The sequence below is a fragment of the Pogonomyrmex barbatus genome, unplaced genomic scaffold (assembly GCF_055798465.1).
Source record: "Pogonomyrmex barbatus isolate J1 unplaced genomic scaffold, ASM5579846v1 scaffold7, whole genome shotgun sequence".
In the NCBI taxonomy this organism is placed as follows: domain Eukaryota; kingdom Metazoa; phylum Arthropoda; class Insecta; order Hymenoptera; family Formicidae; genus Pogonomyrmex; species Pogonomyrmex barbatus.
This window is the reverse complement of record NW_028297171.1, coordinates 2,535,030-2,559,013: the sequence shown is the minus strand read 5'-3', so window position 1 is coordinate 2,559,013 and position 23,984 is coordinate 2,535,030. Positions and strand designations below refer to the sequence as shown.

General features: G+C 37.1%; 1 protein-coding gene across 8 annotated transcripts in view; it reads right to left on the bottom strand.

Moving 5' to 3' along the window:
• ttk (zinc finger and BTB domain-containing protein ttk) overlaps positions 1 to 23,984 on the bottom strand; it is a 48,095-nt gene that overhangs the window by 5,946 nt on the left and 18,165 nt on the right. For 6 of the 8 annotated variants that reach the window (XM_089083462.1, XM_011648099.3, XM_011648083.3 and 3 more), the window contains exon 5: positions 2,602 to 8,373. In XM_089083462.1, coding sequence (XP_088939588.1) covers positions 7,667 to 8,373 — 707 coding nt within the window. In that variant the 3' untranslated portion in view covers positions 2,602 to 7,666. Of the gene's footprint in view, positions 1 to 2; positions 282 to 528; positions 801 to 2,601; positions 8,374 to 9,250; positions 21,047 to 23,984 lie in introns of those variants that run through there. The other 2 variants (XM_089083464.1, XM_089083465.1) reach the window with 2 other exon arrangements.

Below are 23,984 nucleotides of genomic sequence, written 5' to 3'. Positions count from 1 at the left end.
ACGTCGGTCGAGGTCTTGCGTGCCTTCTTGTTGCCGGGTTCCTCGCGGTTTTCGTCGTTCTCGTTGTCAGAATGACGGGAACTTAAGTGGCCGATGTAGCCTTTGCGGGACTTAAAGTACGTGTTGCAGCTGTGACACTTGAAGAGCGTCGTCGGCTGGGTCACCTGGGTCGACACGTGTAGCTTGTACTTGTGCCTGTACCAACGGGTTCGCGACGGTAGCACCTCGCCGCACCACTTGCAGACTACGGAACCGTCGTTTTGAATGAGGTATTCCAGCAGCTTGGAAAACAACGTTTATTGGTATCTTTTTTAATCTCGTCTCGCTACATTTCCGCCCCTCTCTTTCTCACTATATGCTACGTTTCATTTACTGAGATTTAGCACATGTTGCCGAAGTACCAAAATATCAAAGTTTAATTGAATTGCCTTATTCGTGATGAGTTATTGGTTGCGCTAAAAGACGAAGACAGAAGAACGATTTTCAAGATCCATGCCAAAATCGAGATCGCATTGGAGGACAACCAACCTGCTTCCTGACTTCCGGCTCGTTTTCGCTCGCTTCTGACTTCGGTAACAGAAGATCGGTTCGATCTTCTTCTGTGCGATCCGTTAGGAAGTGAACGCCGCTGACTACCCTTTCGGTCTTGATGAAGGCAGTGGCGCCGCCGATGCCCTCGTCGTCACCGCCATGCGTCGCCGAGGACGAGGTCGACGAGGCTGGTGCGGCGGGCGACGACGGCGACGACGAACTGCAGATTTCGAAGGTGATATCGCTCGGTAATTGTGGCGGCAGCTGATCTGCCGATCGCACATGCAATGAGAAAAAAGATTGGCGGCTAAGTTAAACATCACTGGAAAACTTCGATAAACAATACCACGAAGAGCTGATCGCGTTAAGTGGAAAAATGATAAACATAAATTTTATTTATTTATAAAAGGCAAGGTCTGAAAGAGCCAAGAAAATAATTTGTTCTTACTCTCTGTACTTGTCTCTTACGCTCTGTTACTTTAACTGCGTTCAATGATTACCGATTAAATTCCTCAGAAAATTGTTGAAAGAATATTTAATATCAAGACAGTCTCTTTAAATGTCTATAAAAAACAATAACTTTGTGAAAAATGCTACAATATGCATATTCTTTACCGGAGTAATGACTTTTTAGCGTAATTCAGTAATTATTTATTATTTATTATTATTATTTATATTTCGTTAAAGCTCTTGATTTATCATCGCGGCTATATTGAATTATGATCTCATAAGCGAGAAAAGACCCACTGAGAGTTGCATGCCACTTGTAAATAAAGAGATTTAAATAAAACAACACTTGAGATCGTTTTAAGACACTTGTGAAAATGGACAGAAACTATTTTTTCTCTTTCTGACAGTCAATAAATAGCTATGAAATGAGACCTATTCAGGCAGGAAAATACACAATTTGACAGCTGTTCAAAGAAGTGAAAAATATACTCAAATTTTAAAGTAATCTTAGCTTCCGTCCATTCCATTTTACGGATTTGATAAGTATAAGACAAGTCACACTTGTGCACTTAAGCACATAATAACAAAATGGCACGCAAGACAAAATTTTGTTGTCAACATGTCATGTTTCATATGCCTATTTCATCCTTTTGTCGTAATACTGCAATAGAATTCCTGCCGCTCACTTCTTTGTTTACTTGCAAATGTAAAAAATGTCAATGTGTCTTTTCTCGCTTATGACGTCATGATTCAATATAATCGTGGTAACTATAATCCGGAACCTTAATTGAGATCATCTTATCAAATGATGGATTCTTGAAACTTTTTCGCATTCATTATTACCATGATAATGGCAATTGATGTACTATTTGTTGCAGAGATATTTGAACTTTTAAAGATTTTAACAAATTAGCTATTTTTCGATTGCTTCGTTATATTGAATTTTTCTTTAGTAACTAATTTATTAAACAATGTATTTTTCTCTTAATTTTGAATGAAAAATTAAAACATATTAAAACATTGAATCGAAATCTGTGCTTTTTTAACTTTCACATATCCAACTTTTACATCTTCACGTCTTACGTTTTTCTGACTTATGCTACTACATTTTTATTATTCGATCATCTGGTGGGCGATATCCAATTTTTTCATTTTGGATCTACAATCAGAATTCATCAACGAAACGTAAAATAAAATGTTTACTTCTACATTTTATATTTATTTTTGTTGAAAATGACTTAATTTGATACTGACATTCAGTTTGTCATTTTTTTTTATGTATTATATTAACATTGTGAATTTTTTATTAAATTTAATTACTGCAATTTACGCTAAACTTTTATTAGATATTTTATTTGTTATTACGAAGCTCTTTTAACAAAAAGTTGTTAAATTTGAAAAAGTATGGAGATAAAATTTAGAGCTCGAACTTAATTTACTGATTCTTTAGATGGCTTATATAATTCACACAAATAGTGATCTACATCTCAGCAGATTCGCAGCATTCTTATCCAATATGGAGATTCAAATAAAAGATAATATCAAAATTAGGATATCCTGAGGGATAAGGATGTAACATAAAATCTGCATGAATAATGGAGGATGATAGAAGAGACAAACTCCGCTAGACTATTGCAATGTATATCACAAAAAGTTACAAAGAAACTACAATTAGACAAAAACAAATAAAAATAATAATAATTGTGTTATTAGATTGCGTTATCGTTCCTCTCGCCACCAGGCACCAAAGATATACGTAAAGTACATCCGAAACGTACATAATCGTAGGACAATGTGCCCGTAATATGCGACGATAATGTGCAAACGTGCAACTTGCATCATCTTTATTTTTCTGTTCCAATGCATATATATGTATACGCGTGGGGCATGTACATATATACATATACACATATATATATATATATATATGTATCCATTAAATGTATAAACATATACATTATATAAACGTGTCTTGGAGGGTGCTTTCGGACGTGCAATATAATATAACATAACATATATTTTTTTCATATATATATATATATATATATATATATATATACATATACATATATATATATATATATATATAATATAATATAATATAGATTTTCTTTTCTTTATTCGCAACGTATATATCTATATTTTTGTGCAAACGAAATCCACGCGATCTCCTCCGCGTCTCTCGTATTGCTGATAGGTATGTTATTGTAAATAATCAATTCAATAGGATATATATAAAACTTTCCCGACAGATTATTATTCTATAAAAATATGTGCACATATCAAATTTAACGCATATCTAAAATTATTGAAAATTGATGAATTAATCCCCATCTATCTGATTAATTTTCATGAAATCGCAGCCTAATTTAAATTTTATAATTTTTGTCGATACTTAGAATCATGTTCAAACGATCGCAAGACGCATTACACTCTAAGATTGAATCCTTTAAAAATCTTTTTACAATTGCGCACAACTTTTATAAAAATCTTGTCGAAGAAAATTCTGCGAATGCAGAAAATTAGTACAGATCTCGCTCTTAAAAAATGTTGAAAAAAGCGCGACAATATAAATAACGCATAATGTAATATAAAAATGGATGTAATAATCTTTTTTATTTAATTCATCTTATCGTTATTACTAAAAGATACGTTTTTCTCTTTTTATCCATTCCGAAGGCTGATTAATTGCGATAGATTAATTATAATCGCAAAATGTACTGTAGAGCAAAATTGTATAAATTGTATATTGTATACAAATCGTTTCCTTTTCTTTTTTTTTGGAAAATTTCAGAAAAGCGGAAGAGACGCGACATAATTGGTGTTTAAACTTTTTTTTCTCTTTCTTTCCTCTCTCTCTCTCTCTCTCTCTCTCTCTCTCTCTCTCTCCATATATATATATATAATATATATATCAATTAACGCTTAAATAAAATATCTGCATCGTGAATAGAATATAATAATAATAATAATAATAATAATAATAATGCAATCGCATTTTGTTATCTCACATTTTGTTATCTCGCATTTTGTTTTGCTCCATTGAACGCGCCGCGTCTCCTTTAAAGCCTAAACGTATCTCGCGTGCTCTTCTAACTAGTATCCGCTGTGTTACAGATAATAAAATTGGAAAATAAAATAAAGAGAACGCGTTAATCCGATTAAATCATATATCTCAAAAAGAAAGAATAGCAGACAACGTTGTAGTAACGTAGCAATATAGTAGTAATTATACGAAACTAAATCATAAGAAGTAAATTCGCCGCTGCTTGCGACGCGCCTTGGAAAGTGGAGAGGAAAGGTGACACGTTCTTAAATATATTATAAATATATTATTCGAAGGGGTCGCATAATTCCTCCAAGTGATTCGCAAGATCCACGTCATCATAACACTAATTACATCTATTAGATGTAAGTCATAGAATTATGTAACATTTTTTATGAGAACTGATAGTGATCTTAATTTGCGATATTAAAAGTTTGTAGCTAAGATATGATATTATACAAAAGAACTCTGTGTATAATTAAGATTCTATATCCGAAAGAGATCGTTTATGGTACCATGCCGATTTCAATTTGTAATATTAGTTATTTATACAATTTGTAATATTAAGAGATATAAATATATGAAACAGTTGTGTATAACAAATAATTAGGATCCGAAAAGGATCGATGGTACCAAAATATCAATTTTATTATGAGTTATCATTATGACTTTTTGATAACTCAATGTGAAAGCGAGCTTTCGAAGGAAAAAAACCATAAGCACGTGCACATTTCCTCTCATAAGATATCTCTCTTTTTCTTTATATATATATATATTTTTTTTTGTTAAATAACTACTTTTCTCCTTTTTATTATTTCACTCGCTCACACATGCATTTACATTTTCACATTTTATTCCTTTCTCATTCATACGTGTACACGGATAACGCCAATGCGGAAGATCAAAATACTGCTTTCGGTTCTCGGTGCTCTCTCGAAAGCTCTTACTCAGAGTCAATTAATTAATAGGGACGTACATTTGCGCGCAGAAATTGTGCTTGTCTTCGTCTTCTTAAAGAATTAATTGACAGTCGGTGTCATCCTGTATCGTCTCACCCTTTCTCTCTTGCTATCAACAACGTCCCGAACTGGAGACAGATCTCTTTACTTGGGTATCTCTTTCTGGACGAAAAAACGCAGAGGAGAAAGGAGAACAAGAGACTCCAGTCGGATTCGTCAGAGACACGCATACATTTATACGATGCTCGTGTACATTTACAACATATAACGTCTTCTCTCTAATGTGTGCGTGCGCCTGTGCGTTTACTTATACACTTAACAATAATAATAGTGTTATAATAATTCATTTTTATATCCATGCTGGTCCAGAGCTAAAAGTTAATAATCCTTACCAAACAAGTAATAATAATAAAAATAGTAATAATTAATAATAATAGCTGTAATATAGTAACAGTGATAATAAAAATAATGTTGCAGCTGTAATAGCAAGTGCGAGAGTAATTGATAATAGCAACTAACTAGTTAATAATCAATAATCAATGCTTCTATAATACACTTCCCCAGAAGAGACAAAAAAAAGAACAGGAAGATATTCAGGGAAGAGGGGAAAGAAACCTGTACACCGAGGCTACTACACAGGATACTTCACATACTCGTGTTCTTTCGAATTTTCTTTTTCTGTCTCTTTCTACCGTTTAAAAATGTCACATTAATATATTCTGTAATAAATATACACATCTTCGTCTCTCTCCCTCATCTTTTTTTTTTCATTTCTTTCACATGCATTTCTAATTAAATGTTAATTCCACTCGATTCACGAAATAACGGTTTACTTCTTCCTCTTCACTTTTATCTTTGTTTCTTTCTCTTTTTTTTACAATTTTCGTTGCATTGAACATTCCATAAAAAAGCAGGAATGCATTGTTTGATTAAATGAAAAATCAAATTTTTATCAAGATCGAACATTAAATAATTTTTTATGAATTAAGTTTCAAGATTATAGATCGTCACCCAAATACAATTTTAAATGTGATTCCAAATGAATAACTAAAATTAAAAAAAAAAAAAAAAAACGCTTAATATGTATCTTAACTAGAATTTAACGTAAAATTAAAAAGATAAATTACGGACAGAAAAAATATTTAACATGTCAAACAGAAATCATGTGCTTTCATATCAAGAAACCATTCGTGAAACATTTGAAGTCAAAAAATCTTTTTCTTCATTTTTCTTCGTTCTTCGGTGAAAGATTCGCCAATCTTATCAATAAGGCTCTCGAATAGCCGAATCCTCGGAAATGAATATCTCTTAATTTCTCGAAGTAACACGAGTACCACAAATGTTGTAAAGACCGAATGCATTCTCTAAAAAATAGTTCTCACTTTCAAGTCAACAATGCTTGACATTTACTTTCGAGTCCTCAAAACGCTTGATTCAAGGACTGCCTCTTCAAGTTATAAGAATTATAATCTTGCTTCGTGGTGCATGCAGAAAGCGAATTTATCAATATACTGCGATGTCAAAAGTTCCTCTTTTATTTTAAACAATTATATGTTTCGTCTTAATCATACTGCAATTGTCGAATAATCACATTTTGCCCATACATCTTAATAGAATTTAATAAATAAAACGATTCACGAAAGATCCCCACCACAATGTGCATGCACCACTATTTTTTATTTCCACGCGTTACATACGCTGATATAACGAACAAACAAGGGTCGAGCTCGTTATTGCACAGTTTGAGGATCATATAATACTAACGTACAGCTTGGGAAGCAAGGAGAGATTGTTCTTCCGCTTTGTTTTCTTTATCATCACATAATTCTCTCCTCTAGACTTCCTTTGAGTTCGGTCTCTCGTTTGTTCATTCCTTCTCTTTAAAAGAAGGACCTGTCTCTTCGTCTTTAAGGAAGCCTCCTCTCGCTTCGCGGAAGATACGGCGAAGCGGATCATTATCGATCAATACCGTCATCGCGGGGGTGAGATGGGCTACGCGATTGGTCCGCAACCAAACTGTCTTTCGGCGTATATCTTACGTATGTTGGCAAACGCGATGATTGCTGCAGTAACGACGGGTGATTTTTTTTTAACAAAAAATGCGGGCAATATCGGTTAGCTTCTTTCAATAATTGTTACGCGGGTTTCAATTTTCGCCAGAAAATAATTTGTCTTCTCATTTATTATTCATTCGTTTGATAAATTCAGCAACGAGCTTGCAGCGAGCTGCAGTATTAATTATCTCTCTCTTAAAATTGCATCAAATTCTGTTCATTTTTGAAAAAAAAATGATGATGTAGAAAAGCCTTATAAAAATATAATTATGTTTATACTTGTAATTAACTAATATAATTAATAATTATATTAATTATATAATTATTATAAGTATATAATTAATATAAGTATAAATGTAATTTTTTTCTATATAAAAGCAAAGCAAAAATGATATATTTTTCCGTATAATTTCCCGTATGTCGTTCTTTTTGTTTGTCTAGATACCGCGACTATCTATTCACCCGTCGCTATCGAATGCCGTTTAGGAGCGACTACCGCGCCTGAAGGTCGTCGCCCTGGCCGCTGCGGCCGTGGTTCTGGATGTCGCGGAAGCACCGAGCCTCCTCGCGTGCCTTTGAACCGCCGTCGAGCCGATCGGCAGCCCACCTCGCCCTCGCCCCGCCCGCTAAGGCCCACTAGGCAGAAAGAAACCAAAGGGCATGACGCAATCTTTGGGCATGAAGCAGTCGTGCACGGTCTTCATGTGGTTCTTCATTTTGTCGGGCCGCGAGAACTCCTTGGCGCATACCGGGCAGGGAAATACCTTGCGCTGATGGCCCTCATGATAGAGGAATGCGTGTCGTTGGAAGCTATACTTGTTCTTAAAGGTCTTCTGGATGTCGACCTTGGCACACTCTGTGCACTGATAGACACCCTCGCTGATGGAAGCGTAACGGAAAAGATTTAGACCGCGTACTGACATCTCCGTCAGCTGTTCTGCTGGATCCTGGGACTGTGACGTGGCGCGACGTCGCATACGTCGCTTCGGGGCCTGACGGCCGCTCGGCGCCGACATCGCGCCGACATTGGACGTGCTGTTCGCACCACCACTCATATTTCTGGAGGCCGGCGACGCCGAGGAGCTCCGGGTCAACGCTCCGCCCGCACTCGTCGTCGTCAGCGTGGCGCCTGCATTTGTCGTCGTGGGCGCCGCGTTTGTCGTCGATGTCGACGATGACGTGCTCGCTCGTGCATTCGACGGTGATGATGACGACGAGTTCGGAGATGACGATACGTCCATCGGTGTCGCGGCTGGTGATGAACCTGAGTTCAAGCCGCGGGTTTTCTCTTTCCAGGACTCGCTGCCATTATCCGTTTTGTTCGACGAGAACTCTGCGAAAAGATGACGATTAGAATGTGTGTTCCAATTAAATTATTCAAAGGTTTAATTATTTATGATGTCACTCTTACTGATTTATTAGAAAATATTAAAAAAAATATAGATAGTGCGCTATACTTCTTTTGAAAGTATCGATATTAATGTGCGACTTGCTTTAGAAATATTCCGAGCTTTATTTTTATATTGATTTGATTTTTTAATAATTATCTTTATATTATTACTTGTTCATTGAATATTGGTAAGCTTGTTTTTAACTATCGATACTTTCTTCGAAAATATAAATATTGAAATTTTTGCTAAAAATATAAATAATGCGCTTTACTTCTTTGCATGCGAAAACTATAAAATAAGGCTGGTAAATATATAACTGAGCTAATGATACATAATAAAAAAAATATTGACGCATGCAAGATGTGATTTAAATACATATCGCTACTAGCTGTGTAAAAACGAATATGTAATTAATCTACCACTCAAATTAAGGCTACGAATAATGCCAATTTAAGACTAAATCAAATCGTAAAATCGAGAATTATATAGTACTATAATAAATATAATTTAATAAAAATCCATCATAAGTAAGGGATGTAGAATGAATAAAATAAGATATAATTGCGAAGAAAATGATATTTGCTTTGAAGAAATCAATCGGGTTAAAATTAAACTGTTCTTTTTCATAAATACGCATGTTTGTGCATGTTTATGCGTATTTGTATATATAGGATCTTGTTTATATTTAGTAATAATATTTAATAAATAATAACCTAATAAAATCAAAAGTTCCTATTAACGAAACATAAAAATTAAAATAGAAAGAAAAGATTCTAGGAAAAAAAGGAATAAATGAAACATTAGACAATAGTATAAACGTAACGGAAAATCATATACACATGTACATATATATATATTTTTTTTTTCTTATTTTCCACAATTTCTTTGCTCTTCGTCGAAGAGAAAAAGAAAATAAAACAACAATGCGCAACATGCAAAACAAAGATCCGTAAAAAATAATAATCGCTGGCTTCTCATCGCGGTTGGCTTCTCGACCATCCTGAGTTCTCCAGGACGTGGAAGAGTCCTAAGAATCGCTCTGGAGAACATCGGGATCGAGTCGCTTCTTTGAGCAAACCGCGGCGAAGGAAACTTAACATCTAAAGATCGTCTCTTCGGCAACCGTAATTCCAACATTATAGTCTTTTTCTCAAAAACGATGAAGATAGATTTTGACACTGTTAAATCAAACAGCAACACCTCAGAAATCATTTTTCACACGTAAAATCCAATTCTGCCTTTCCTTCTAATTGTTGCAAGTCAAACTGAAAGTCGCCACGTAGGAATTTCTATTGTTTTGCAGAAAGTAAAAATTGATATTTGCCAAACGTTGGAAAACCGCTACGAGTACATGTTCTACAAGTGAAAAATTAATTTCTGGGAGAAATCTAAGGCTGTCCTTTCTTTGTGATCTGACCACAATGCAAAGGTGAACGGCGGCCGATGAGACGAGTGTGCGCTGGAACGAAACTAAATAAAAGTAATTTTTGGCTAAGAATAACGGTGCTTCGTGGCGAGTGCGGGGAGGTTTCTTGACGTCTTGTGCGGCGTACAAATAAAATATGTATACATTCAAATCGAGATGCATACGATATCGAATTTCACAGTGTGACACTAATGAGAACGTTTGCCGCACGTGAAACCTATGTCCTGCCGTGAGGGAAGCAGTGGACAATTGCGCTTCGATTATGGCACTTTATCGTTATGTTAATGAACGGAACCGACGTTATCTGGACCACGGCAAACATTATGCAAGATTAATCATTCATAAATTAATGTATTATTAGTACATTAGATTAGCAAGATTTTACCTAATTATCAAACGAGTCTTCAAGCCGTTAGAAATCTCACAAGTAGAAGTACTGGCAATCTTCCTTGAACTTGATTTAGCAACATTAATTTAAGGCGTTAATTCAATAATTAATCATCCAAAATAATTAAAAATTAGTTATTCAATTAGTCATATTAATCGCTCAATAATTCAAATATTCTCTTTGTAAACGTCCACATGTACTATGTAACTATATTAATATAACTACAAACATGAAATTTTTCCTTTAATATTTCAACATCGTGGTCTAGAGAACACGTTCTTTTTGCTATTGCAAGACCGGCGGCTTCACGTGCACGTTATCGCAACACAATAATAACGCAAAAATGGAACTGAGAAAGGAAAGGAAAAAAAAAAATGAAAAAAAAAAATGGGAAAAAAAAAGAAAACAACAATGATTACTACTACATACGATCACTACGTTGTTAGTGGCATTGGTAGTTACCTTTCCTCTCGAGTGTATGGGATTAGAAAGAAAAAAATGCGAAACCGTCGCCGTCTTGTAGACGAAAAATGCGGAAAATGTTGGCCGCAAATATTTCCGCTTCCTCTTCTCTTTTTGAACACATATTGTCACACTTTCCACCAATTTTTGCGCTCATAATGGCGATCGCAGATTCGCTTGACAAAGATGTTTTCACACTCCCTTTCTCACTAACATTCTCTCTCTCTCTCTCTCTCTCTCTCTCTCTCTCTCTCTTTATTCATCATGATATACTAATACGTTACTTGATACGTTAGGCACGATTGACTTTACCGAGATACGCGATACTGTCGCTTCCGCAGACTCTTCCACGGTTACAACAATACTTGATTACAACAATAAGTTGCTCACGGATCTCGGAAAGTCCTCAAATATACAGAATGTCTCGAAAGATGCTACGAACGATTTATCGGATTTTAATCGATTAAATTTAAAATTAATGATCACTTTACATATTTCAGATTTTCCGCACAGATTCAAAAATTAGTCTCTCACTATTTAATTATGGTGATGCTGCTCTCTCTCTCTCTCTCTCGAGACACCGTATACATGGATTATTCGGTGATCGGCGAGACACTTAAGAATCCTCCGATTTACAATCTATTGAACACCGTTCATTTTATTATTGATAATCATAGTCGAACAATCAGTGCATATAAAATATACTAAGTCTACCCAGCGTCAGAAAAGACTCGTCGGCTCTAGAAAAATTTTCTATAAAATTTTCGCTCTCTCCTTTCTCTCTTATTTTTTTTTATTAAATTTTCGCCCTCTTAGAGAGCGAGTCTCTCCCTTGTATTTGGCACTGAGAATGCGATCGTCGATCCATCCCTCCGACAAAGGGAGAAGGACGCGCACGCGCGATAACAATTTATTTATTTTTTTTTTTTTTTTCATTCGCCTCTCACACTACAATCTTCATCTCGCTTTTCCATTTATTATTTTTTCAGCATTGTCGTTATTTTACGTCTCTTAAAAAAGGCACCGAACCGGGGACTAACTCGCGCGTTAAAACATCGGATCCCGCATGAAGAGCACGTGTTAAAAATCAACGTATTGCGTTGCGCGTTTTCGCATTTAATTACATTTACAAAAATCTCGGAGGTCGAGCGATCCCTTTTCTTTTTGTAACTATCGATCGTCGATCCCCCTTTCTCTAACACTTGTTTCCTTTCATTTATTTTTATCCTCGTTTTCTGACGCATCGTCTCTCAAATCTGCAACGACATTATATATAAGTATTATCAACTAGCGCTAAAATATATTCGATATAACTTTTGTTTATATATAATATATATATATATAATAATAATAATGATAATCGTAATAATAATAATAATAATAATAATAATCGCAATAATATATGCATGTATATATATATATATATAATATATAGGTATCATTTGTTTATGACTCTCTCTTCTTTTCTCTCTTTCTCACACACTTTCGCTCTTGTTCTTTGTATACGTGTACATCTGTCGGTAATTTAATTGCGATAATAAACTATGATTCTTTTCTTTAATATATATAGATGTTTATGTATATATATATTTTTTTTAATTTAATATATATTATATTAAAATCTATTTGATAGTACAGTCTGCTTTTTAAGCCTCGTAAATTAATCTTCCTCTTTCATTTTCTCTGACTCTCTATTTCTTCCCTTCTTTCTTTCGCAACAATGGGCTTATCTTTGCAACAACGCGTATCGTGCGAGAAATCTACATATAAGAATAATCAATATGTATTGACTGGTGGTCCCTTTCATAAAGGGACGAACGAAAAACAAGACGAAAAAATCTCGGCACGACACCTTTGCAAGATTTACGCGCTCACATAAATATAATATATAATATATATATATATATATATATATATATATATAGATTTATAATATATATACTCTATATCGTAATTTTTCACGACTCCCCCACTCATTTCCTACTCATCTTCCACATCTCTCTTTTTCTCTCTAACAAGATCCATTAATTAAACACCAAATGAACATGTTCGTAACCCACCGGCGAGACTATCGCACCCGCGATGAGAGCGTGAGAAAGTTACGGTCGTAGAAAAGCGCAATGCCAATCGATGGTCTTGCACTTCCTTCGAGATGCAACAAACAGGCAGTTGCAGACGCACGAGATGCGCATTTCGCGATTTCTGTGTACAATTCGACGTGATAAGGATGCCTTTCGCGCACGATTTTAAAATTTTATACAATGCAATAAATTATATATATATATATATATATATATATATATATATATAAAAAGTGCAATAAAATTTGGTGATAAAATTTGAAGACACAACGAGAGTATAAAATTTCGTACACAACATGTACACAATTTAACAAATATATCAACAAAAATCTATCTAATCCGTAGATCAAAATCCAATTTCGAATGTCATACACAGAATAATCGCGGAGCTTATCTGTTATAAATGGCACGTACGATTCTCGTAGCCTCTGTATAAATATTTTCCGAGAAAAATTTTGACAGTAAAACTCGAGCGGTATAGCACACGTCGCAGATATAGTGGCCATCCTTGCACGAATAGAGCGATCCCTCGCCACATGACACCTCACCCTTGACTTATGAACACTTTTTACAATTTGAACACTAATTTTGTACGAATATACGGGGATCTGACATATATCTTTCATTTTTTTTTTCTTTTGTACCCTTTGTCTCTCACAAAAAAATCACCTTTTCCCCTCGATTGTCCCCTTCCTACAATTGGCAACGATTGAAAGCGCTTTTTAACGACCTTAACTCTAAAAAGTTCAACAACGTCGAGAAGGCAACGAACGTGAGCGAATTTCTCCTCTCTTTTAAACACTTTTAAATTTGAACGAGTCTCAAGATCAGTCGCTGGATCTTCAACGCTTTCCTAACAGCGATTTATCCTGATCACGAGCCTTCAGATGTCAGCGAGGAATCCGGAGCAAGCTTGAGAATCGGCCGTTCTGCGACTATCATTTGCGTGCTATCATCACGTGTCGCGAAGTGCCCTCTGTAACTGCTCTGATTGTCAAAAGGATGTGATAACATTTGTAACGAATACAGGACGCTCGTCGATTTGCGTATCGCAAAAGTGAATTTTATAACGGTAAAAAAGATAGAAAATAAAAAAAATTGTGATAATTCTAAGAAACATCAGATATCTACAAGAGATTTGCTCTAAATTGTAGATTCGTTTCAACGTTTTGTAATATATACATAGAACGTTTTTAAAGTTTATATTTTAGAAACATTCTGCAGATCGAAGGAGCAAGCGAAAGCTCAGTGACGAGATAAATAATTAAATTATTCTAAGCTACCAGTATATATATATGTATGCATGTATGTATGTATATTTTTATGTGTGTGTGTGTGTGTGTGTGTGTGTATATATATATATATATGTGTATATATATATATATATATGTGTGTGTAAAAATTCATGATCCTTTGGTATACGCAGATTTTTTAAAAAGCGCGGAAGAGAAAATTACAAAATGTGAGAACAATAAAATCACGCCAGTATAGCGATCTTCAGTTCTCACACCCTTTTTCGCACTTCTCACGCAGACATCGACTAGGGTGAACCAAAGCTATTATTGTACAAATTGATAAAATGACCCTCAGAAACCGCACACCGACAAGAGTCCTGCAGATCCCGTCTTAAAAAAAAAAAAAAAAAAAAAAAAAAAAAAAAAAAAAAAAAAAAAAAAAAAAAAAAGAATAAAAAGAAAAACAACAAATGACGATAACAATGATAAATCTGATTTGTTAAAATCAACCCGCTCGAATTCGAAAAAAATTGCAACATCCCAGAAAAACTCTTTCGAAAAATTATCATTATCATGTCAAAAGGACCTGCAGACGTTCTTTTTTCTAGTGTAACCCTTTGCCCTTCGATAATCCTTCTCATCTTTCTCATTCTTTAATTAATTGAGTTAGTCTTAGCCTCTCAGTGATTATCAAATGTGAGTGTATTTAATTATTATTTGCTTGCCTCTCTTCCTCTTAAAAAATCGATTATATAAGCTGTCTAGCCGCTGCCTTTTTGCATTTTTTTTTGTTTCTCCCATTTTCGTGAAAATCTACCCAATCCCCCCTGAATTTTTCTATTGTATCGCATACACGCGCTGGACACACGTTGAACGGGTTTGCAACAACCCATCGTGGAGCCAGGCCGTGACCGTACCCCTTCACCCACCCTTGGCGCGATTTTCCTCTTAGGGGTCTTAGGGGATTCTACTGTTTGTAGACACTCTTTGGTCCATCAATTTGAATATTGCGAGTAATTGACCTGACGGCGCGAGATCCTGCTGCCACGAGGAATACTGGGTGCCAAACTTTCGATTACGATTACATATAATTTCAGAGAAAAATATGAGACGATATAAATAAATTGTAACAAGATACATTTACTCTTAAACTTTTGCAATAATAAGTAATCTCTTTATATTTATATTCAATTGATTAACATTTTCACTGCCGCAAGATTCAGCTAATAATGTTTAATTCTATAAAGTGAAAGAAAAGCATTCCATTTAATCATGTTATGATTGGACATAGTTCATCCCGATTACTCAGTCTATTTATATTACAAATGACGACTTAGATTTGCAATTTCAGTATTCACTCGAGTGAAAAGAATAAGTGCGGGTATTAAACATACATCGCTGACTAGTTGACCCTTCTGATAGATTATAGACAGTGAACGTGTCAATGATATTTCAGAATATTCTAATTTAAAATTATAAAAAGCAAAAAATATTATGCCTTTTTAATTCAATAATAATTACCTGGCACAATCAATTAATTATTATAATTATTATCATGAACTTTGAGCACTTTCCAATCGGTCATGAATTTTTATAGATTTTAACATTATATAACATTATACAAATAACAATATACAAATTGTAAATATCTGCGTTTTTAATCGGCACCGCGCATCCTGGGCTTCTGAGGCTCACGAAAGATTTCTCCATGACGTTCTTCGTCCTTTCACGCTTGGGATAAATAATCTACAAGGATCGATAAGAGGCTCTTTGGTCCATCGAAGTTTCGAATATATTGCTGATAATTGACCTGAGTGCGCGAAAATCTACGGCACGGCCCACCACCCCCTTTAACAAAACAATTCCGCAGTTTCTTCTGCCCAACAGACACCCTGCTCTTTTCACAGGTCTCTTTCGTTCTCCTACGTCTACTGCGCTATCTTTGCTGCCTTTACCTAACTGGTATTATAGAACTCTCTATTCGCTTAAAAGTACGTTCTCGGATCCCGACACCTCTTAGTGAGCCCCGTGAATAAACGCGGAATGAGTGCTCTATAATTAAAAAGTATCTCTTCAAATTCGAGGAAACATAATATCGCGAACACTTTCATTTAAATTTATGTAACGCAATTACTGCTCTATTTGATGTTTGTAAAATTTGGAAAACATTAATTTGAAACATGGGACGACGTAGTTGTTCTTGTAATCAAGTCCCACGTTTAATGCCGAACCTTATTTTTAAATATTTGTGTGTTCGCGCGCGCGCGCGCTTTCTTTTGTGAGAAATTAATTGGAGAATTAAACATTTATAAAACTTATAAAGAAATATAGTGAGGCAAATCGTAATCCGTTTGGGAATAATAAACTTTCTTCATCAATTTCATTAACGTCTTGACATATGAAAATCCTTTGACAAAAACGTGCGAGAGCACTTATTCCAGGATGGATTCGTATCACGGAATCCGCTATTCATCACGGCGATCCGGTTCTTACGACTATAACTTTTTGTTATCTTTGCAACGCTAGATACCTTTTGAATAACGAACGAACAACACTGGTTGACCGCGCGAGGCAGGGACCCGTTCAACCCTGCCGCACGTTAAAGTAACAACAAAGATCTTCGTTACTTGTAATAACTGATTAATAGTAGTAGTGATAATAATAATAATTATTATGTAGCCTCTAGTCGTCTAACGTCTATGCCCAACTAGTGAAAAATTTGTATATAAATCGTCTCGCCCCTCTCACGGAGGGAGGGCGCTCGACGGAGTGTAAGGTGCAAAATATAGTAAGCTACGATCTCGTACTTTTAGTGCTTTCTCTCGCGACTAAGCCTCTAACCGCCATTACCGTACCATCGCGTGACCCACTTCGGTCGATGACAACATCCGATTGTTAAGATGTGTACCACAAGAATAAAATGACAAAGAGAATGTATATATGTACGTGTATGTGTGTGTGTGTGTGTGTGTGTGTGTGCGCGCGCGCGCGCGCGCGCACACACACACACACACACACACACACACATACGTAAATTTTATATTTTGTATATAAGGATTACGCAGACTCGATACTGATTCAAAGCTCGGAAGATTAAGTTTGAGAACTTGATGAATTTCGAAATATGAACTAAAGATAAAGAAAAGATATAATTGAATAAATTTTTTTTCCTCTTAAAATCTTCTTTTCCTCTTTCGTGAAGGAACTTCCCCTTCGTGGAGAATAATCGATATCAAATTATTTTATCACTAACTCATGACTTTAAGCTGCTAGTTCATTAAAAAATAACGACACGTGGTTCGCGATATAAGTAATTATCTCGAAGTTAAATAAATTAAAAAAAAAAAAAAAATATTAGACGCCTAAAATCCTGCTTGCCGAATAATGCAAATATTTGTTATATTCTGTTCTTCAAATTCCTTTTATCATTACTACAATCTGCATCTTCAACCAATTGTAAGCTGAAGATAGTCTGAAAAAAAATTTCAATGAATAAATGATGGCTTTGATACAATGATGATGATAAATGTGTATACATTCGTGCTATATTCGTGTTTTGCGGAATGACAAATATCTAATGCTCTCACTTAAAACCCGTTAATTGTTGTCTTTTATCTCAAGATCGTTTCCGTTCCTTTCTAATCACAGCAGCATTAGTATATGTAACGTACTGCTTTAAATTTTTTTATTTTCTAGTTTAATTTGATGTTCCTTTCTCTTATGTTGTTACGTGATTCACCAAGTTCTCCACTCAATACCACGGATGTTCGAACCAAAATGAATTCAGCCGAACAGGACAGGAGAGTATGGTATGGCGGCAGTGTTAAGTTACTACTAAGGTGCCTTCAGTCTATCCAATGTCAGTACTATCTTGTATTTGGTGTCGTTAAAACCGTCCCTCTGCAGTCTTTCGCGAGATTACGCGCTTTCCCACTGTTCCATCCTTTCACCCCTTTTATCGCCGCTCTCCTCCAAAAAACAAATGCCTCGACGGCATTTTTTTTTCGCGACCCAACGGCTCAACAACAACATGGCGAACGGTCATCGATACATATATATATTGCATTTACTCAGTCTACGTAGTTCCCTTATTACTTATATCGCGCGTGCGCGCGCACGTTTTACCCTGTGTGGTTCGTCCTCCTTTACCTATCCATCTAGCTTTCTTCCTCTAATAAAGATAAAAGTCTCTACAAGTTGAATTAAGCTTTTCTCAATAGATTAACAATTACGTAATAAACTATTATATGTAATTGTGTATTCCCAACGTTCTTAGCTTTGACCCGCAAGAGATTTGCTTCTTTATTGCTATATATAGCATAATCATCCCGAATGAGACTTCTTGATAAGATAACTTGATATCCTATAATACCACACCGCATCGAAAAAACCGTTCTTTCTTTCTTTTTTACTGGGCATAAAGATTCGTGTTTTGAAAACACGAATGAAGAATGGCGTAAAACACGCGCGCACACTTCGTAGAAATGTATCGCCAAGCTGCGTCAGCTGGCGTGTTTGATTTTTTTCTGCAACGTATTATAATCAGGCAATAGTAAATATACTCTTTTTTCTCTCTCTCTCTCTCTTTCTCTCTGCGTTGCTTTAGATTTACACGATGCCTCTCCGCCTCTCCCACTTTGCTACGCAACAACCGGTTTTTCTTTTTTCTTACAATTGATCACCCGTTGTACGATGCTGAACCATGTTGAGACTACGCATCGGTCATAGATTTATATAAACTCTTTGTTTATGATGCAATACAAAGCCTCTTCTTCTGTTCCCCATTTTTTTACATCCGCCTCGTCCCTTTTAGGAACGAATGCGATAAAGCTCGTTCGTTTTGTAATTTTAATGCCCGTTGCTTATTACGCGCGCGCGAATCGTTTCTGAAGTTTCTGGCGCTTACTGAAGCCCAATTCTTTACAAGAAGGCAGACGCTACGTAACGTGAAATGTCGAAATGTGCGCTCTGTGGGTCCTCGAAGGCACGGAGATCGATGAGACAACTAGACCTAACATTAGGATCAGGATCAGGATCGGGATCGGGATCGGGATCGAGATCGGGATCGGGATCTAGAGTAGGGATAAAATTCAGAGCAGCATTGCTCACTTATAGCTAAACTGCTCCATAAAAAGGTATTAAAGAATATCATTAAAGATCCGTCAATTGACGGTTCGCTGGTGCATATATGTATAGCGTTATAGTTACTTTAATAATTGCTTGATTTTGCTTCATAATGCGTATTAGATTTGGTCAGACCCGCGCCTCTCACAATCGCGGATTACGCAGCGTCGATGCAACTCGACAGATTAGCTTCATTAATCATTTGAGCGATATCGCGCGTCTCTAAAGCATTTCTAAAAAAGATTCTGCAGCTTGGAAGTAGAAAAGTACTAGCAAGCGTTTGATATTCAAACATACGACCTTACTTCCAAAGCATAGATTTGATATTAAGATATTGACCTTAGTCTTATGTAACAACATGCATATAATATAATATTAAAACGAACATTGTAAAGTTCCGAAGGGCGGAACTTTACAAGATATGTTCACCCTGTAAATTAGAGACATAAATAGAGATTAACGCTCAAAGGATTAAAACGCGCATCAGAAAGATTCCCACGGGAAACGCTCGCTCGAAAATTAAGAATCGTGTGCTCCGGCGATGAAGACGTTCATAGCTTTAAATCTTGCACACCCACCTGTTCTCCGTGTACCCACCCTCATTGGCCATTTCGGTGCAGCCACTTTATAAGATCAGTCAACTTGTCTACCTATTTTACGTTTACTCGTCTATCTATTTATCTATCCGTCCTCCTTTCTTTTCGCTCATAAAAAACACACTGATTTCGTTAGAAGCATTATCGGCTTCTCTCGCGTTTCCCTTGAGCTCCTCTATCTTACTCCTTCTCCCCCATCTCAGTTCTCGGTTCTCGGCTCTGTTTTTGGCAAGCGCATAAGATCTCTATCTATGACATTTCTTCATCACATAGAATCGTTTCTTCTTACCAATTCCGTGGTACTAATATATGACACCACAAAGTCGAGAATCTTTGTTCATTCTATTTGTTAATCACTGGTATCAAACATTTTATAACATAGAGAATGTTGATGTCATAAACGGGAGCATCCCACTTTGATCACGTTGCGAATGGACATAGTTGAAGTTTATAGCAATCTTAATTGCAAAAAAACGTATTAATTATATTATAATGGATGAATCAGAAATTCTTATTGGTGAATGCAACGTGATCAATCGCGGTACTCGCTCCCATAAAGTCACGAAAATATACTTCGCAATATTATACCATGGATATCGTGTAATATCACGGATTTATAGCGTTTCTGATATCACGGGGCTATGCGCGAGATTCAAGAAACGCGACCTGAGGGAGAAGGGAGGACAAGAAGATGCCCAATCGACGGTGGTCTACCGCGGCTGACCCATACTGCTGTTACTATTGTTGTTGCCACTATTACTGCTGAGACTCATGTGCGGCTTAAGACTATGTATGATCTTGACGTGGGCGACCATGTTGTCTTTCCTGGTGAATTCTTTGTAACAGACCGGGCAAGGGTAGTACTTGACGTTAGGCTTGTGCGAGGTGACGTAGTGCCGGCAGAAGTTGCTGATGTGTGTGTACGTGCGATGGCACACGGTGCATCGATAAACGTCGCCCTCCTTAACGCAGAAGTCCCGCACCGATCCCTCCGTGCGCTCGTTCTCAGCCTTGAACGAGCCCTCAAAGTCGCTCTGACTGATCTCCGCCTCGCCGGCCATCACGCTAAATATGGCACTGCTTATGCTGTCTTTCGACATCGCCTTCGTTTCCGTTTCTGTGTCCGAGTGGTGCTGTTGCTGCTGCTGATCGTCGCTCATCGACATCGAAGCGGCGGCCGACGCGCCCTTACCCTGCAGCGTCGACGTGCTGAACTCCTTGCGAAAGCATCGCTCGAAGTTGATGCGGATATGAGTCGGCGGTTCACCGCTATCGCCACCGCCACTCGATGTCTCCTCTAATTCTGAAATGAAGAGATCTCGATCCTTTAAATCGCCCTCCATGCCCGCGCGGTATAACGTATTATCGTGCAAGCATTGGATGAGCGGTAGAAGTTCGTTTATCAGAAGATCAATCTTGCGTTAGATTCTTGCGTTAGATAGCAAATTTTTCCGAATGGTATTACAAATTCCGTGGAGTTTTATTAATTCCCTAATATTACTTGCGTACTACTATGTATCTCTGACATCTCGAAGGATCTTTCGTGATCAATTTCTTAATTCGTTCAACTGAAGATTATGTTCCTCACTCAAGTCATCTCTGTATCTTACGATTAAGGTAAGAATACCGTTGCGTAATTGCTTCCAGGGTACGAACTTGGCCGCAGACACTCTGATAAACGGATTTCTACCGCACATCTCGTCACTACATATCACTGTGTATCATTGTGTATTGACACAACGTATTTTCTATATTTGTGGGGGGAAGCAAGAGGAAGGGTAGAGCCAGCAAAAAAGAGTCACCGTGTTTGAATCGGCCGTCTCAGTCAACTTTTGTCCCGCGTTAAAGGATACTTGACGCTGCGACACGCCCTCTCCATGTCGTCCCCGCCCCCGCGCTCGTCGTCTATCCCCCATTAGACTCTTACACTTTCACGCATCCTCTCACGCCGGTTGCAAAACTGACAATTCCCAGTACAACACCAGATAAGTCTGTCCCTTTTTCACCCGGAGTTTCACCACACGAGTCTCTTCTCTCACACACGCGCGTATCTCTTTTCCGCCACGCATCCACCATCACGCGCATCCACCTTCTTCTCGACCCCCTCATATCCACCCACTCATTCACTGAACGAACGTTTCACACTCGCGCTTGCACACTCTCGCAAACACACGTACAAGCCCACAGAAAATCTGCGTATATACGGGATGTGTCGCGCGACACTTCCATTCCAATTGTAGATTCCGAAGGGAAATTGGGAATTATCGCGGGGAGTCGTTCGAACGTTCGAACGTTGACAAGTTCGCCGTCAAGGACGACGCTCTTCGTGTCATCGAACGATCAACGTCGACCGCTTCGTTAGTCAAACTCTCGTGATCGAACTTGGAAACGCCCGCAGTTTCGAGAACCGCCGACGTTTCAGATATTCGAATAAAGTGCACGTCAAGTATGCGGCTTGTATAAATCTAGAAATGGAAGTGGAAACTGTTCATCAAACTGGTGTTCTCAGCTAGGAATCTACGATCGGCGGGAAGGTCCGTGCCCTCGTCGGACACACAACCCGTATATGCGTCAGGCGATCACGCATATGCGAAATTGATTAATAAACCATCAACGACACATGTGCACACACTTTAACCACCAACCCCCCCTTTCCAGTCCAGTACGTCCAGTCAGTCTGCTTGTATTCATCTCTACGGGAAAACGATCCATCGAGATCGAGGACGCTCGAGAGAAAAAAAGCAACTCTTTTTTCTTTCTTACGTGTTCCATCCGATTGTAATCTTTATGAAATTCGACTCGAATTTATATTACATATGATTACTTTTAACACACAATATCGTTATCCGTTTTCAACCTCCGGCGTCACATCCCTTTATATCCGGTTTTCTTTTATATTCCGGCACTTTTTCGGAACGTCCGGTTCGGTTCCGTCTTTTCGTTCTATCTATTTATGCATCTATGATTTTGACTTCGATTCCATTTTTTTTCTACATCGTCTTTTTTTTCTAGCGGCTGGCCTCCCTAGCTCCCTCGCTTCCCCCGCGCAAAGCTTAAAATCTTTCAGAATGATGGTGACTCAGATAATCTCAACTCACCTGCGCCAAAAGTGAACAAAGCGATCACGGTCACTATTGAAACGAGATCATCTCCGACGACATCTTCGAAGCACTCTGTTTCTCTCTCTCTCTCTCGCGCGCGCGCACGTTAGTACGTTTTTTATAAATAGAAAAAAAAAAAATAAAACGTACGTTACACTACTTCTCTCTTCTGATTTCTTTCTTTCTTAGTTTGCCACTCTTCTTTTTATTTTTACAATTTAATCTATCTATCCTGCTTCTACTCTTTACTCTTATTTTGCTATTCATCTTTTCTTATTGTCATCATTGTTATTTAAAAAAACGAGAAGAACGCAAGAGAAGACGGAAACGATAAACCTGCCGACAATGTGTCGTCCGTTGTTTAATTCATCCTTATTATTATCATTATCATCATCATCATCATTATCATCATCATCGTTGTCATCATCGTAATCATCATCGACGCGTTTACGTCTCTCATCTCTTTTCATCTTTTCTGTTTGTCTTTTCGCGATAAAAAAAAAGTGACACTTCTTTATTCTATCTTCCTCGCAACGAACGAGCGTAAAAGAAGTTAACCAGCGTTCAAGGTGTGAAAAATCAGACAACAAAAAAAAGTAAGCACCGCTAAAAGCTGGCTCCACCCCCTCCTGTTACCATTGGCCAATGGCAGCGAAGCGTTTTTCCATTCGTGCGGAGAATGAGAGCATGGGTGAAGACAATGTAGGGATGTTAGCGGAGAAAATTTTGGGTTAGGGCCAAAGGTTCGAGACATCGAACAGAGCGACAGGTGCGGTGCGGCAGAAAAAAGATGCAGATTGATGAAGAAGAGGCAAGACAAGGAGATGGCTGATTTTGTGCTACTGAGAACAGGGAAGGAAAAAAGGATAAGAATGAGGCGCTGCGCATTGGCCGAGCGTGAGAATTACATATGGGTTATATTATGTATGTACATATATATGTTTATGTGTGTGTGTGTATATATATATATACATATATACACATATACATATATATACGTATGTATGTATCTAAATGTATCTATATATTATTTTTGCCCTCGACGAGAACAAGGACTATGCGGCGCGAGTGCAATGGGTTTTATTAGATATTAATTAATTTCGCACAGAAGGGAGTTCTCTGTCCGGATTTCTTTTTTCA